Raw genomic sequence first — 18,237 nt, 5'->3', positions numbered from 1 at the left:
GACTCTTCCATGGTAGTCAGCATAACTGATTGTAATGGGTTCTATTGCTTTTGACTGATTTTTTTTTGTTGTTTTTTTTGTTTTTTTTTTGTTTTTGGATGTGCGTTGTGTGTAAACCCTGACATTTATTTTTATAATGTTGTTGAGCTGGTTCATTCACTTCTGATTGAGTTTCAAAAGTGGCTCTACTTGTGGGGCTGCACAATGTTAGCCAATCATAACAGTGGGCATTTACGTTGACGTTTTAAGGAGGCGCTTAAGCCAAAACTGAGCGTTTCAGACAGAGGGGGTGAAAAATGATCATTTATTAAAAAATTCTGTTTTAATGCAAAAAAAACTTCACTAACATTATCAGTGGACCTCATGGAAGATAATACAATTATATAAAAAGAGCATTTCATGACCCCTTTAAATGCTGTTAAAAAAAATAATAATAATAAATGTTGGCAAATTATTTTTACCAGATTTCACTTGCATTATGTCATAGCACAAATCAGAGTTTTTACTGTTTGCGGAGCTGTATTCGTTTCACTTTATTGTGACACTGCATCCTTCAGACCATAGCTGTATAATTTCATGGGTGCTGTTTGCCATGTAGTTAAATTTAAGAGACACTTCTGCTTAAGAGAGAGTCATTGAAATATTTACAAGAAGAAGTACCCATTTTGTCAATTGAGTTATGACCAAAATCAGGTCTTTTAGACTGTGATCTGTCCTGTGACAGATGAATTTGGCTCAACTATGCTCAGATTCAGAGAAAATGGAGTGTAAAATCTGTATTAACCACAAAATATATATATATATATAAGTACTAAAGATTAATCCAAACCCTAGCTGTATGCCTAAAATAAAACCTTTGGTATTTTTAGAAAATACCATATGTATGTATATTTTATCATTCGTCTTTTCAACTGAGTATGTCCTGAGGTTTGTCAGATTTCGCTAACATCTGGGGACAGATTTGTCCTTAAACTATATCTAAGTACACCAAAACACAAATAGACACACACAGTCAAAAAGTTCCAACAAGTATATTCAACACTATAATAGCTAGTTGATTTATAAGTATTCATTATTTTTAAAAGTGAAAATCTTTCTCATGCTGTAGCTCTGAATATGACATTTGTTAGCTGTCCCAGAAGTCCACCTGATTTTCTGAGGAAGAAAAACTATCACCTGCAAATATTTGGACTCAGGTAGATGAAATGAGGCCTATGTGTACACAATGAACGGTACGCTATCAGTGACTGAGTTCTTCAAACCAGCTGCTCACCTCATGAATAATGCACAATTCGTACTATACACACATTCACCTCAGATGGCAATTTTACTGACTGCCATCTGCCTGCTGTGGGACCCTTCTCCGCTTCGTGCATGGCCTTGTCTCGGTATGTGTGTATGCACGCATAGCAAGTAACAGAGTTGTTTGTTTTTTGTTCGTTTTTTTGTCAACAGTACTTTTATAGGCAAACTTGATCAGCACAGAGGCATAGTTGCCTTTTGTCGCAGTAAATTACAGCATTAAAAAGCAAGAAAAAAGATTTGTTACAATTAAGAAACTGTGATTGGGATGTTTGTTTACAATGGCAAGAGCAGCTGCACACTGGTCTAATTGTGCAAATGAAAGTGGAACCACTGAGGCCAGTTCATTTGTTGTTTGTTAATTGATTACATTTCTCTAAATCAGAAATTACACTGTCTTGATAAAATCTTGTCCTGTGTCTGGAGGGATTGGTGTCCGTGTTTTCTGTGTTTAATCACTTTTATTTAGAGGACGGTCACAGCCAACTCATTAGACTCCTTGCAATTAGTGCTATGACAGATTAAGAAGAAGGTTTAGTAACATGATTTTGTGAGACCAGCTTAAGGACAATCTGGTTTTGTCCCCATTAAAATTCCATGCAATATTTAAAGAAAAGAGTGTAGGGACTGAATGTCCAGAATTAAATAAATTATGTTTAGTGTTTGTGTCCTTGTCAAATCTTACCAAAGATTTTTCTCATTGTTGCTCACTGTTGCTCATCTTCTCATGGTCTTTTAGCAGACAAAACGGCAAACTGATTATAATCATGACAAGAACAAGCACAACACTTTCCAAAATTACAAAATAAACAGACATGGGGGCATTTTTAAGAGCAGTAATCCGATGTCAGTTAACGAGAAAGGCGATTCACTGTGATGGGTGTATTAAAATCAGCTGGGCACCGCTTTTAATTTCTAATCGCTGTTATATATCTTTCATCCTTTCAGTTCAGTACCATCTCTTTGTAGAGTGTCCCAAAGCTCTAATTAACCCCTCAAAAATTATTCTCAGTCCAAGGGAAGACTGATTGCTGAATAAAAAGATTATCGTGGATGTACACCTCCATTTTCAACAGGGCCCCTACTGGTGTCCATTGGGTGTAAGCAGTAAAACCCTACCCACAGCGATGAGAAGACCAGTTATTAATCTCAAACTGACTCACAGACTGGTTGTAACCACAGATGTCTCATAAGAATGAGCAAAGATTGGAAAGAATGATCACTGGTATCACTAGTTTTCAGATCTGTGTTCAAATCAGAAAAAAAGAGTGATGATGGCACATTTGCGCTGAAAAATGTGGTCCTCTGGTATTCTGTCAGAATGGTCATGGCTAAAGGTCAAGGGTATGACTACATCCAGGCCAGGCTCAGCATCTCAGAGAATGTGAACAGACCTTTTAAAGGTCATCTTGTTATAGTTCTCTGCCAAAAGGTTAGATAGATACAGTTCAAGGGCTTTGAGAGCCAAGACAGATCACTCATGCAACTGTTTCATTTTGAGCGTCATCTCAAGTGTTGTGAGAAGTCTGTAAACTGCAGCAGACTGTGGGTGAAAAAGTGCAAAAAGGGACAACAGCTGGTAAGTATCAGTCGTGTGACTTAAATTATGTTTATATCGAAATATGAGCAACATGTATGGCAGTTGGATCTTCTTAACACAAAAAAATGCAGATGTTGTCTATGTTTTAATAGATGTTTGCTTTGTACTAATAAAATTACCATACTGTATGCCAGTTTTCACATGTTTAAAGGGATAGTTCAACCAAAAATGAAAATTCTGTCATCATTTACTCATCATTTACATGTTGTTCCAAACCCCTATGATTTTCTTTCTTCCATGGAGCACTACAGGATACATTTAGATTTTATTTATTAAATGTTTTTGTACAATTGAAGCACGCAGTGACCGCCACCTTTTGAGCTCCTAAAAGGACGAATTAAATTAAATTAAATTAAATACAAATAAAATACCATAAACCTTTGTTTGTGGAACAGACTGAAATTTAAGTCTCTATTCTTCTAAAATCTCATTCACGTACATACAAATATGCCAAGGATGCTGAACTCCATTGGTTTTCACGTGTTTGATTATACAGAAGTGCGAATTACATTTGAAAGCTATGGTGGAAGGAAAGATTATCACTGAAAAATGACTTAAAATGTGGTCTGTTCCTCACACAAATCAATCGGATGCCTTCAGACACCTTGGAATATAGCACAAGAGTCCTATGGACTACTTTTATAGTGCTGTTTTTTGTCCTTTTAGGAGAGATGGTTACTGTAACATTCTTTAAAATGTCTTTTGTGTACAGATGATAGTAAGTCATACAGGTTTGGGACAACATGATGTTAAGTAAATGATGACAAGTATTTTCATTTTGGGATAAATTATTCCTTTAAGATTTCACTTTATAAATATGTTAATTGATATTTAGACAAAGAAAATCTTCTAAATATGCCATATGTCACTATGTCAATATGTTAGTTCCTTTATTATGTTATGTGGGCTTCCTGTACCTCTCCTCTTTTTTTTCTCCCTCTTTGTTTTCACTGAGAGTGGGACAGCCATTGAGGACATTTAGGAGAGAGCAGAGCTAATTTTATATTTTGCTCGTTGATCTTAGCGAGAGGGAGGGCTGTACACAGAGGAAGGAGAAACAGAGGGTAAGAGGAGAGTAGAAGAGGGGTGGCAATGAGAGAGAGATCAGCCCAGATCAGACAGCGTGATCCCGGGAGAGATCCGTTTGAATCAGACAGCTCTGACTAGCGGGAAAGGTGGCTGGACTTACCTCACTGCTCAATTAAGTTGACACAGGAGCATGCCAGGGTTGATCAAATCATCGTAACACACAAAGTGTCCCAAGAGCAGTATCACTGGACAAAAAGGAAACACAAAATGGATGCAAATCCCCTCCGTCTTAGAATAACCTTCTAGTAGGCCAACATAAGCCCACAGAAAAAAAGGAAACAGAGACAATTTTTTATGTTTTTACATGTGCAGTTTCCGTGATAAGATCAATGTTTGCCTCATGTCAAAAATGACACCAAATCACAGGCTCTGTGACTGTTTTGACACTCCCATAGTAGCTCGATATGTACATGTGTAAACGTTTTTGATGTTAAAATTCTCTCATCATATCCCAGCGTTATTGTATATTCAGTCAACTATAAGTAAGACATCTGTAGGTTGATTCCATTTAAAAGTGTAACACTGAGGCTCTGTGGCACTATCAAAACATTTATCTATTTGTTTGAGCAGCTCATCCAGCCCAGCAAAGCAGCATTAGCTCAACCAATGGTGTGAGTTTGGGGCAGGACTATCTGTTTAATGAACCAATGGCAGACTGGGAAAGAGTGTTCAGGAAGCCTGTTTGAAAATGTAATTATTATTGGAATTCCATTTCATGGCGCCAGAAACCAGTCCTTTAAGACTGTCAGTCAGCAAAATGTAATTTTCATAGGCAGCATTTATATTAAAATAAGGATGTAAAATCTGGTGTAAAACAAATTAATTATACAATAATTAACATTGTATATGTGGTCCACTGCACAAATTTTATCCTCTTTTTATTTTTTTATTTTATTTGATGGTGGTTAAAATGGAATAATGAGAGTTTTTTGTACTGTACAGTATTTTAGATTCCAGACCGCAAAACATTAAATTAATGCACTGTGGTCAAAAGTTTCATTATTTTATGTCTGGAATAACTGGATATGACAACTGGCTGTCTGCAGTTTAAAATTCTTCTTCATTATTGCAGGCTATGGCAGAATAGATTATCCTGAATGCTAAAAAGCCCACTAAAACACCTTAATGATGAAACAGACACTTTATTATTGAATAGCCACACTAAACAGATTATTATTTCAATATTAAAAAAACTTCCTCATTTAAAGGCTATTACACATTCAAACTGAATTGGTTTTAAATCTTAGGACCAGAATTTAGAACTTTTTATTGCAAAAAAAAAAAAAAAAAAAAAAATTGTCTAGAGGTAAAATACAGTTCCCATTGATTAATTTTTATCATAATTAGTTAATTGTTTAATATGTTTCGTTCACTCAGGTGAGAGGAGCAGCCACAGAATGTGGGTAGAAGTATTTTTAATTGGATATCAGCTTCGTTTTCTGGCTTGACCTTTCAAATTCTTGTTGTTGTATTACCATACTGTCAGCATTTCCATTTAAGAAGTATTTCTCATTATGCTAGACACAGCTGAAGCCAAATGTTTTTTCCTAATTCATTAATTTATTCATTTCCTTTACTTTTTAATATTTTAGAGTTTAATAACTAACTCACCCTCAGCTGTTCAGAGCATTTTTTGGTGGATTGTCTCTGTTTTGAGGCCTTTATTCTAGAGGTTAAAAAAAAACATTGTGTTTTCAGTGATGTTTATTTTGCATTGTGAGTAGTTTCAGGTGTCTCTCAGCAGTTGTTTGTTTTTCATAAGTGCTCTTAGCAGGGAATATGCAAAAATAAGATTCATTTCAAAATAGCTGGAAGCAAAGGCTCGGAAGTCACCAGGTATTTCAAATTTACTCGTAGCTTTAATGTTACAAACTGTCCACATCTTAATATATTTCCAGGGTAGAACGACTAGGACAAACAGCAGTATGAACTGTACATGAAAAACTTTGAACAACCTCTTTAATGCCTTTATTTCAGATTCTCCTGTGCAGCTGAATGTTTTTCAAAATGATTAACAAACTATTCATTTTCATATTTTATAATTATTATTTACCAGGCTTCTCATTAGGTCTTTTTGTGCTTATTTTCTATTATTAATGGAAGAAGTTTTTAATTTTTGCACCACTAGTGGCACCAGACGGAATTGTAAAAATAAGGATTGTTTCTAAACAGGATTGGACAAACAAGTAGTCCCACCCCCAATCTCACGTTCCCCAATCTCACGTTATTGGTTCAGCCAGAAATTGACATGAGCCAAAAGTGTTTCCACTCTTTGGAAAGTCAGTTGGCAAATTGCTTACTTATAGTTGCCTCTGCGTACAGTATTTTCAGTAGGAGAAAGTATTTTATCATAAAAAATAGGACCAGATTTACACCTACAGTTATGACTGATTTCCCAATCACAGACCTTGACCCTTTTACCTGATTATAAAGTGAAGAGTAAGAAAGGAATGACAAAATGAGGGAAGAAAGAGATGGGTTTGGAGATCAAGGAAGCACTGAAAGTCTGACATGCCATGCGTCATGCAAAACCCAGATGAATAATGTATTCTGCCTACCTAGATTAATATGAATCAATTTCTCTCTCTCTTTCTACCTCCACCTCTAAGGCAGTAGACGTAGGAGACCTTAATCAGGGTAGTAACCTCCTCTCGTCTCTTGTCTGACTCCTGAGCCAGAAAGAGGAGCTCGTCAGACTCAGACACTCAGGCGTTGTGATCAGAAATCGGTTTGCCATCCTGGGTCAGCCAGCCTTTATGTTGTGTGGTCTGTCAAGGGACATGTCGCCAGAAGGTTTTGTCTCACCAACCTGTGGTGTCCACAGAGCCGTATGTTGTCAGTTGTGTACTCAAAAACTCCACCTGCCATCTTGGTGAATTAATGTCTCCAGTCTTACAAAAATATAGTGGCAAACGTTCAGCATCACGAAAAATATTGCATCAACTCAACCAGAATCTCAAATTTGCACATGCAATGAGCATTAACATATACAGCAGTGCAACTACAAACTTCTTGCAGATAAATAGCCAGAGTGGGATTAAGGTGCCATCTTTAGCATTATGGTGCTAAGATAAGTTTTGTACTGATTTTGTATATCAGGATTATAGATGTGCAGGTGACTCTGTCTCACTAAAACAAGAGAGGAACTTAAATAAATCCCAAATCGACACCTCTTAGGTGTGTTTGGGTGTGTGAGTGTGTATGCTATATGCCTGCCAGAGGCACAGAAAAGAAATAAGCATCACAGCTGGCCGATGTACTCTTCAGTCAGGCAGCCTGTGGAGAGGCCCTTAGCAACTTCTCTCTCGCTGTCTCTCTCCTGCTTTCTCTCTTTCTCTTATTTATCCTTTTAGTTTTCTTGTGAAAGCTACACCATGGCTGAGAACAGCCTCTCAAATCAGGCTAATTGTGATACACAGCAATTAGCAGTAAACAGAAAAAGACACAAATTTTGCAGTTGCATCAAACCAAAGACCTGTCTATCTCTCTTTCTCTCATCAGCCACACACCTTCTCTTTCTTCCAAATCATGCGATAAATCACATCTCTTGCATGTAGATAATAAGAGATAAATAGTAATAAAAATAATTTATAATAAGAGATAAAGCACTGCATGACAAGACATTTTCTCAGGCTACATCAACATTAATCTGGATACATTTGAAAATGTTTTTGTTTTCGAAAACACTCTCCGTCCATACTGTCGTTTTCAAGCTTTTCCAAAGTTTCTCATTTACACTGAAACGTATGAAAACGCTTAAATCCCCTTACTGCGCATTGTCGTTCCATGTACGATCTGAAATACAATTGTCCTCGTGTTCCTTCGCCGGACAGCAATTCTGAGTAAACTTCCTGTCACCTTTGAGGTATGCAATGTGAAGGTTGTACAAAGTAACATTTATCTTTAACAATGCGATCAATGTGGGTAGCAGGCACAACAACATGGGCTGCCATCTTGATTGTTTTGGGTTGAATGGATCACATGACTGCATCACATGACAACAAACACATCATCATTTTCAGATATCTCCGTTTTCCTTGTCCACACTACAACGGATAGATGGCATTTTCAAATTTGTCCACTTGGGAGAGTGTTTTGGAAAAGGAACTTAAATTAATATTTGCTAGACAAAAATGCCATCTCAGTGTGGACGAAAGGCCAAAAGTGAGAAAGATGCGTTTTCAAACAAAAATGTATTAGTGTGGACATGGCCTTATTTGCATGATTTCCTTTTTTGTTGAAACGCAATGGATAGTCCCACCCCAAAAAACTGTATATTAAAGGTGCAGAAATGACACAGTTCACCTTTGAAGAGCCCATCAAATCGCTTGACAAGCACAGTTTTCTGTCCTCTGTTAAAATATACTTCCTATTGAAACAGGAATTTCATTGGGGCATTTTGAAGGATCCTTCCCTTTTTTAAATAGCCAATAGGCTTTTGTTAACATCATAGCCACTACCCATTATTTGCTACTTGCTGATCGATTGCAGGGGAAGGGATATTCTCATTCTTGAGAGCATTTGACTGGACAGAAATCTGTGTTGTGCAAGATGAGTCATTAGTATTTTTGGTCCATTTCCCAGAAGAGAAAACAAAAATGTAATCTGCTAAAAGTTAATTTCATAAACTGTTAAGCCAAATAGAACAGTCTGTTTGATGTGTGTGTTTACATCTGAAAGACGTATTTGTTACGTTTTATGCTCATCTACAATACGTCTATAAGACAAATGGCAATAAGTATGTTTGGGATGTCAATAAGATATTCAACAGATGTCTTTAAGACTTTTATAATTTAGAATGTTTGTAAATCTGATCTTTTTAAGATGTTCAGCAGATGAAAAGATCTAAAACAGACATCTCAAAGATGTATTTTTGCTTTCTGTGAAGATTTAATTAGCCTATAGATAGCTTCAAAGCTAACGAACATGGACTAAAAGGGTTAAAACTCTATCATATTTGATATCTTTAAACATCAAATATTCTCTGATTTTGTCGCTACACGCAGCATTTACAACCTGGTCTCTTGACAAGTCACAATAATTAGTACATAAGAAATCGTACAAGTTGGCACATAAAAATGCATGCAACTTTTACTCCCATAGATAAAAATAAAGGAACCAAAAAACAATGTTATTATGATTTTTCCTAAGTTTAACCACAAACCCTAAACCTAACCATGATTTTAATAGGAAAATAACTTTTGTATATCACAGAAGAAAGGAAACATTGGGGTTTGGACCAAGATGAGGGAATCGTATTACAGGTTATTAACATACTTAAATCAGTCATTTGTATTGCAGAAATAAATATGGAATAAGGAATGAAATATGTTCGCAATTGTTTCCTTTCTTAAAGTGTTTTATAGGAGGCTAGCTAAATTTTGATGCCTGTATTGTATCAATTTGAAATTCTGTTTGTTGATTGGTTGGTCTCTATGAAAATAAAAGTAGTAACTTTCCGTGCGAGCAAAGTCATACGGTATCTTACGATTTCGCCATCTCATACGACTTATTTCCACAATAACCATGTCATCATGAGACTATGTTGGCATTTTGCTTTCAGTGAGGATTTTAAAATTCCTTCCTTCATCGAATTGTCCTTCTACTTTACCCATTACATCAAATCCTGACATTTTTCATCCATCCTGATGTACCATTGGCTGTCAGCTGCAGCACTGGGACGTTGACCTCTGGTGTGAGGGCCATCACTTCTTCACTTTAAATAAATACAGATTATTCATCTATCATGTCCTCTCCAGGGCTGTCTTTATACTGTATATATACTGTACGTGTGTCTGTGTCTGTGTGTGTGTGTGTGTGTGTGTGTGTGTGTGTGTGTGCACAGTTTTTCATTAGCTCCCCTATGAGTCCCTTCCCAGCACAAGGTGATCTGTTATTTCCTGTCTAACCCTGGGGTGCCGTGATGGATGTCAGTTTGTGAGTTATTTCTCACTGTGCTAAATCTTTATTCAGTCTTCTGTTCAGATCCTGGTGAGCAAGGGCTCATGAGTGACCCTTATCTGTTGTCTTTAGCTGCTTAGGGGACATTCTTAGTAGGTGGAGATGTTCACTGAATGTAAGCAAAGTCCCTTAAAAGTCTTGGTAATGCTTCTGGGCAGCTACTTTTGATGTAGGTAACAGGCATGCAAGTTCAGCTCCTATCTACTTGTATGGGACAAAAAAAACAGCCTGATCTTATTAAAATTACGCAAATGCAAAATTTATGCCAAATGATGTTGCATGGTTCATTAGACGTATTGTGGCAGTTCCAAGGTAAAATGTCAAATCTGTGGGACTAATAGTGATTTAAAAGTTCTTCCAAACAGATTGAGTATTAACTTTTAAAACAACAAACCAACCTCCCTACCCTAAACATAAACTTAAATCTAACCCACAGTGTCATAAAAAGTGAACACGATATGATTTGTATCGCAAATGCAGCGCTCTGTGCAATTTGTTCACACTTGAACAAGCTTGTAAATTAAGTTGGTTATGCAATGCAAATGTTAAAATTAGGGCTGTCAATCGATTAAAAATGTAAATCAAAATAATGGTATGCCGATTAATTAATAGAAATTAATCCCATGTATACTGTAAATATTTGTTGAGAAAGCCCCTCACATTACAATAATTCAATATATAATGATTAAATAATTATAGTTACATTTAAATCATTTTAAATAAAATATATCATAAAAATAATTATTCAGATAATTAAAATGCATTATAGTATTGTGGCAGACAAGTAAAGCATTGATTAGACAATACAAAAATTGGCTGTAGAATCCAATGTATTGTTTATTTCCATATTATTGAACATAAGCCTATCATTGGCCAACAGTTCACAGCAATCCATTTTGCAATTGAATTCATCAATTAGTCAGAGATTTATTATAAGGGCACGTCTAAGGGCGTGTCAATGTACACCTGCGTCAGATGGACACTTTTGGAGCATCTTACTTTGATTATGCCATGTCATAAACATACAATTTTTAGGTTGCTGTGTCAAGTTAAATGTAGTTTAAAACTTAGAAAAACACGTCTTGAGAACCAAGTGTTTGGAATTGCGCTCCATCAAGCTGTTTTTTGAACACAAGAATGCATTCTGCAAGCCTGAGTGTGGTTTGTTCTCTATAAGCTGTGTGTTGCCTATACAGCTGGGGTTTCACTTACTGCCCCCTGGAGAAAACAGATGGTACTTCAAGCTTGAATTGCTCCTATGGTTGGAATTTTCCTTATTACGGTCCGGAGACATGATCAGTTGTGTGTGTTTTTGTATTTTTTAACAGCCTTAGTTAAAATGTTCCGCACTTATACCAAGTCTTGCACTATAGTAAAAGTGACTAGATGTCATTAAATAGCATTGTGTGAGTAACTGATAATCTGCCGTTTAACTTGTAATTTGTGTGAAAGGGAATAAAAGTAATTGTTGTTGTGACACCTCTGGTGTTCATTTCACCTGGAAACTGCTGCGATACTGCGAGCCATGTAAATATAATTTTGCAAAAATGTAGGCATAGTACTGTGATTCTATGAGAACAGGTTGCGAAAATGCTGGAAGATACATTTCAATTACACACTTCAAATCAGAAATAAAAACTGGCAACAAATGTATAATTAATTTTCCTTTTTTAGCCAAAGTCACACTAAAAACCAATGTTTTTGTTTTTGTTTTTGTTTTTTTGTTTGTTTGTTTGTTTGCTTGTTTGTCCATTTCTAGAGTAAACTACCTCTACCAAAAATTATATTGGCTCCTTTAACTGAAAGGCGGGATTTCCACTTCCATACATGCAATATTGAAAGTTACAATTTGTTCAATTCATTTTTTCTACGAGTGGCCCATCTCCTCCCCTTAAACTGTTTTTGGTTTAAGCTAGTGGCAGATCCCTTTTTCTGTTTTGTGGTAAATTTTATCAGCTTTACAAACTCTGCTACAAGATTTCGGCACTAATATGGATGTTTTGTTTTTATTATTCCAATTTCTCTTTGAGGACTTAACATTTCCAGGTAACACTTTATATTGCAGTGCCTTTTTTACACATTTTACATGTTACTATTATTATTTACTATAGTAATAACAATAAATAAATATGTAAGTAAAAACACCTCAACAAAATAATTACACAGTAATTACATGTAGTTCATAAGTATTACTGAGTAATTTCCTATATAAATACACAGTAACATGAACACTGTAAAATAAAGTGTGACCCACTTCCAAAAGGACTCTATATCTGCCACAATAGTTGCTTATTGTCATCTAGTTGCCTTTTAAAATGTAGACATGGATCTTCAGAGATCTTACTGTACATGTCTAAAAGCAAGAGTTTAGCTGTAGCCTGCTCTCCTCATGTGTATGTGACTCAGTTATGGTTTAGTTTTGAATGACACAAGTAACTTTCATCACCTTCTGTACTTTGCACTCATGTTATCCATGAATAGCACTCTTCCTCTCCGTTGTACTGTAACATTTCTTCCGTGAAGCAGAACGCATATTGAGAGCAAAGGCTGAAGGTTGAATGCAGCTCCATATGTTGTTGTGGTCGAAGCTGTCTCTCAACCCCTTTCTGTCTGTGTCATGCAGGAGCTCAAGGTCAGTTCCCCATTGTCCATAACATGACCGTGACGGAAGGAGGGATAGCCAACCTGACCTGTCGTGTGGAACACAATGACAACACCTCCCTCCAGTGGTCAAACCCGGCACAGCAGACTCTCTTCTTTGGGGACAAGAAAGGTGAGTGCGCGAGTAAAACAACGAAACTCACATGGCTCCCTATCTTGTGTGTTACTAAGTGGGCTAGAGTACTCTGAATGCTAATTCATATTTAACAGATGAACTTTTAAGACAACATGAAATTAAAATTGACCCTGTTTAACTACTTAATACATGTTCTTGGACTTTCTTTTTCGGCTGATGTCTTCAGTCCATCTTATTTATTAAACTACCTCATTCCAGTCAAGTATGTAACAGCCACTTTTCATGATCCAATCAATTCTTAAAGGATTAAATCAAGTCCTATCCAACATTTTTCTCGTTGAACATCCTGTTTCACTTCTAAATACGTCATATTACGGAGGTAAAATGGGTTGCAAATACCATTTCATGTTGACTTTAAGGTTCATAGGGAATGTGCTCAGCCCTTTTATTACCTTTTTGGTGGTTTGGGATTGCAATTTCAGTAAGATCTAGTAAGAACTGCTATAAATTCCCTTGGAGTTGCATTTGGATGTACAAAGGTATACAGCTGTATCACATTGACTGAGTCAAGGGTCTGGATTTTATCCCACACTGGGCTGGGTGTTGTAAAATGGATTTGTGCTCACCTGTTGCATGATTGGTTTCCTATAAATTTCGAGAGAATCAATATTGGTCCGAGCAGGCTTTATAAGACACACTTTTACCAATGTACGCCTTTAATCAAGAGCTGATGCAAAATCAACAACTAGACAATCTCTTTCGCTCTCTTGCATTCCTGCATGCACAATCATGAATACATGCACACACGTACTCAAGAAAGTGGGACAGCGGATTGATTAATGTTGTGGAATACTAACAGATTACATTTGATAAATGAGGAATGGAAGGTGAGCCATTTAAAGGACTCACCAGTCAAAGACTGCAACGTTAAAGATATCTACTGTTTGCAGATCAGATCGATACAGAGCAGGAGCTTTATCAAAGCCGCTGCAAATGCCCCATTCATTATGTCAGCAGAGCTTTTCATGTGGAAGTAATCATGGGACATATTCAATATACACTGGATTTTATTATGATATTGTGGCGCTCAATATCTGAGAATGCCCCAGGTTGTTGTAGATGGAGATAATAAATGTCCTTTGGTTTTTAAAAGATCCATGTGTCAAAGACCTATCTTGGTGTATCCTTGCACATTGAGCAAACGTGTATTGCATGATCAAAGGAGAATACATGGAATCAGAATAACAATTAGCTTTGAATGGCTGATTTTTGTTTCTGTGTGGCATCTTTCAAGGGCAGCACTGGGTTCCATCTGTACATAAAGCTGCTTTATGTTGCTAGAACTTCTAGCAATCAGCAACAAGAAATCTAAACAAAAAAAAATTGATTCTCAAGGCTTTGATGTTGGCTTGACATAGCCTTGTTCGAAAGTTTAAAAAGCCTTGAAGTTGTAGGCCTTATGTACTTGATTGATTGATGATTGATTTTGTCCTAGATGATTTAACATTGTTAAAGTGGTGATAGTGGTTAAATATCAGGGTAACTGAAAGATTATAGGATGGGATTGTGCACAGTGTTTGGAGGTTTAAACTATGTGTTCCATGAGCTGTTGAGTCATTGAAAAATAAGGGTATCCGAGGTGATACAAATGAGAAATCTTTTGATAATGTAGTTTAAAACATGTCAAATTCATACAAATATGTTTTTGTCCATGTGGGATTCATACATTTTTGAGAAACATGTATAGCATTTTTTTACCTAAAAAAAAAAAAAGAAAAGTTCCCCTCTCCCATCCCAGCACTCAGAAATTTGTCAAGATTTTGGAATGCAAAACAAGGTATTTATTTGATGAAACGAGAATGGAGGTGAAAGGCTTCAGGAGGGGGCAAAGACCAAGTAACAAAAAATAAAAATAAATAAATTAACAAATTCCTAAAGGGGGAGTCAACTGTCTTACCTAGAAAAGAACATTTAAATAAACAACATAAACATACCCTAACTCCCTCTCTGCCCAGAAACAAGAGAAAACGGATATTAAACAAAATGGCACCCAACTCACTACAAATGCTCTCAAAGTAATCCGTCCAAGGAACACTCGACTTAGGATAATACCTTCTAACACCTTTTAACAATAGCTCACTCACTAGGCACAAATGCAATCTCAATTGCTATACAACAAACTCCCAATAGAGTATAACACATCTAAGCCAGGAAAGGGGAGACAGGGAATGAAGCTTTCGAGCAGCTTTTATCCTCCAGCAGCTCACAGCCAGACCAATCAGGAGATCTCTTCGTTAGTGCTCTCACCTGGTAGTGATTAGAGTGAGAGAGAGAGAGAGAGAGAGAGAGAGAGAGAGAGAGAGAGAGAGAGAGAGAGAGAGAGAGAGAGAGAGAGAGAGAGGAAAAGCCAGGTGAAAAGCAGACATGCAAAACTAGACATTCCCTACCCAAAATACACTACCATAACAGATACAATTTCAGATATGTTACAATACATTGAATACATCTTGCGACATAACAATATATATATATATATATATATATATATATATATATATATATATATATATATATATATATATATATATACATACACCAATCAGCCACAACATTAAAACCACCAGCCTAATTTTATGTAGGTCAAAAATAGCATTTTGAGATTCTATTCTTCTCACCACAATTGTACAGAGCGATTATCTGAGTTACCACAGACTTTGTCAGTTCGAACCAGTCTGGCCATTCCCTGTTGACCTCTCTCATCAACAAGGTGTTTCTGTCCACAGAACTGCCGTTCACTGGATGTTATTTTATTTTATTTTTTTTATTTTTTTGGCATCAGAGTCAATTCTTGAGACTGCTGTGTGTGAAAATCCCAGGAGATCAGCAGTTACAGAAATACTCAAACCAGCCTCTCTGGCACCAACAATCATCCATGTGATTATCTAATCAGCCAATCGTGTGGCAGCAGTGCAGTGCATAAAATCATACAGATACGGGTCTGGAGCTTCAGTTAATGTTCACATCAACCATTAGAATGGGGGAAAAAACACTTTTTTGTCTCACTGGGACTGCATCTTGTATGCAAACATGCACACACACACATACACATACAGTCGCACAAAACACACACATTCCTTGTACATTTTGTACAAAACAGACATAACAGATGTAACAGACGTAACAAATAAACAAAATAAAATGTACTACTGTCTAAAGGGGGTGTGGCGAGAGCAAAGGTTTATGCACACATCAGTCTAAATAGGGCTTGAAAGAGGAAATTGTCCACATTTTACTCTGCAGCCATGTGATGCCGAACCAGCTTACAGCATACACACGCATCAACATTTGGCAGTTCATGCAAGTAAATAGATTTTAAACAGATAAACAGATTTTGCTGAAAAATGTAGTATAGAAGTATTAATGTTGTATACTTGAATTTTACAGTTGTTTTGATGAAGTTTAGTTGAAAAAGCATATGTTGGTTTCATAATTTTTGACTACCAAGTTATATTGAGCGGTTATGAGTAATAGGAAAAATGGCTCAAATTACTAGTAATTCTCACATTATAAATTATGTTAATATAAATTGTATATTATGTTATATTTAGATAAAATTTCACAGAAATGTTGATTAAAAAAACATGTAATCACATGTATCACACGGCTTTGCTGTAGTTAATGTATATTTTGAAATGTCAAATAATGTCTAGATTATATTATTTTAAAAAATGGGATATTAATTAATAACTTTTTTTGAGTCAAAATTGACCCACAAATGCTAAAGGTGAATGCAGATTATGAACGCAATAGGAGGGTTAAGTAACAATTTATTAAAATAATTTAATTGAACCTTGAATACATGAGAACAATCACAAATTAATCATTAATTTCATAAAAGTTTTCAAACATATTTTTCAAATGTTTTTTTTTTTTTTTTTACCTACAAAATAAAAAATATATAATAAAAAAATCAGTCAAGAATATCAAGAAGTTTTCTCAGTGTTACTCCATATGACCTGAACAAAATGTGACTTCTCACTCAGTAATAAGGGTCTAAAGGGGACGTCTTTGTATTTATATCCATATTTATTTATTTGTTTGTTTGTTTGTTTGTTTGTTTGTTTTTGTAACATGTCAACAAAACGACAACCTATAGGCTGGTTAATAATATTTTAAATCATATTGGTTTCTCTGATTTTTTTTAATTTTTTTATTTTTTTTGAGAAATAATCATTTATTTATTTTTTTTATTTTTTTTATTTTTTTCTGTCTCTTGACGGTTACACCACATTACATTTTTTACTTTAAGAAAAGTAATTGAAAAGATAAAAGTATCAAAATGATTTTCAAATTAGTAGTTGGAAGCAAGTTCATAATAAAAGAGGTGTATTTAAGTAACTGTTTTGTTTGAATTGCATTTTTAATGCATATTTTAATAACTTAATATATCCAGACAAACAAATTGAGCACCATGTCATTGATCCTATTATCAATGTGACCTTCAGCACAACTTACTCCAAGCGTATTGTCTCTGTTATAAATGTACTATCAGTAACTTTTAAAAGGAGTGTCAGCTTAATGTCAAAGTAGTAATCTTACAAGATGCAAAAGTTAAACATATGAATGCATGAGCTCTTTGGGACAGTTTAGCATCAGGCTTGAGGATGGAAACCATAAAGCAGGCTAATAGGTATGATCATATGTGTTTTTTTAATTAGTTGTTTGTAACAGTTAAAGGATGGGCAAGGAGGAGGCAGGAACCGGCTGAATAGTAAACGTAACTTTTAATGATATAAATGAACTTAAAACAACATAAAACATAAGGACACACAGACACACATGCAGTGCGGCCACGTGTGTCTCTCTCTCGAACTGGCGCCTCCGGCTCCCCTTTATCTCGCTCTCCTGTTGATCAGCTGATTCAGCGCCAGCCGTGTACCATCACGGCCTGGCCACGCCCTCCTCCTTGTCACATTGTTATAATTATTAAACGCTTGAATATTTTGTGTCATACATAATATAACAGCATGTTCCACGGCTCTGTAATTTAACCCACCTTGGCTCACCACTCGCCTGCCTGTTTTCTAAACCGGTCGAAAGTTAATTTCAGGCAGATCTGCTCTCATGCTGTGCTCGCACAGCATTTCCCGCAATTACATCCTCCTAAAGCAAATTCAATGGGAGCAACTTGTGATTGGTCAAGCAGCACCTGCTAAGACATTCATATGTGTTTTTCTGTGTTTGTGAGAGAGGAAGGTTGTCTGGATGTGCTGTGTTGACTGCAGTAAGTTTTGCAGGTGTGTATAGACTGAGGCACTCAACCATTAAAGTGTCGAGTCGGATCGCTCTTTATGCCAGAGCAATGGTTTAATTATTAACACTGCGAGCTTCAGATCCAACTGAAGAGTTTCACATTTGGTAAACAGCATAATAAGAAGCACGTCAAGAGCGAAGAAGAGGAAGCGATAAAGGGAGGTTGTGAAATCCGCCTGCCAGGGATGGTGTCTGATTTGATTTAGAGCTCGGTGCAATCCAGCTGAACATAGAG

The 18,237-nt window shown here is 36.1% G+C and overlaps 1 protein-coding gene across 4 annotated transcripts in view; it reads left to right on the top strand.

Annotated features, from left to right (window-relative positions):
* LOC127433199 (cell adhesion molecule 2-like) overlaps positions 1-18,237 on the top strand; it is a 648,459-nt gene that overhangs the window by 538,116 nt on the left and 92,106 nt on the right. For all 4 annotated transcript variants that reach the window (XM_051684922.1, XM_051684923.1, XM_051684921.1 and 1 more), the window contains one exon: positions 12,576-12,725. In XM_051684922.1, coding sequence (XP_051540882.1) covers positions 12,576-12,725 — 150 coding nt within the window. The remainder of the gene's footprint in view (positions 1-12,575; positions 12,726-18,237) is intronic.

This window comes from Myxocyprinus asiaticus, chromosome 43 (assembly GCF_019703515.2).
Source record: "Myxocyprinus asiaticus isolate MX2 ecotype Aquarium Trade chromosome 43, UBuf_Myxa_2, whole genome shotgun sequence".
In the NCBI taxonomy this organism is placed as follows: domain Eukaryota; kingdom Metazoa; phylum Chordata; class Actinopteri; order Cypriniformes; family Catostomidae; genus Myxocyprinus; species Myxocyprinus asiaticus.
This window is presented reverse-complemented; position numbering and strand designations above follow the sequence as displayed.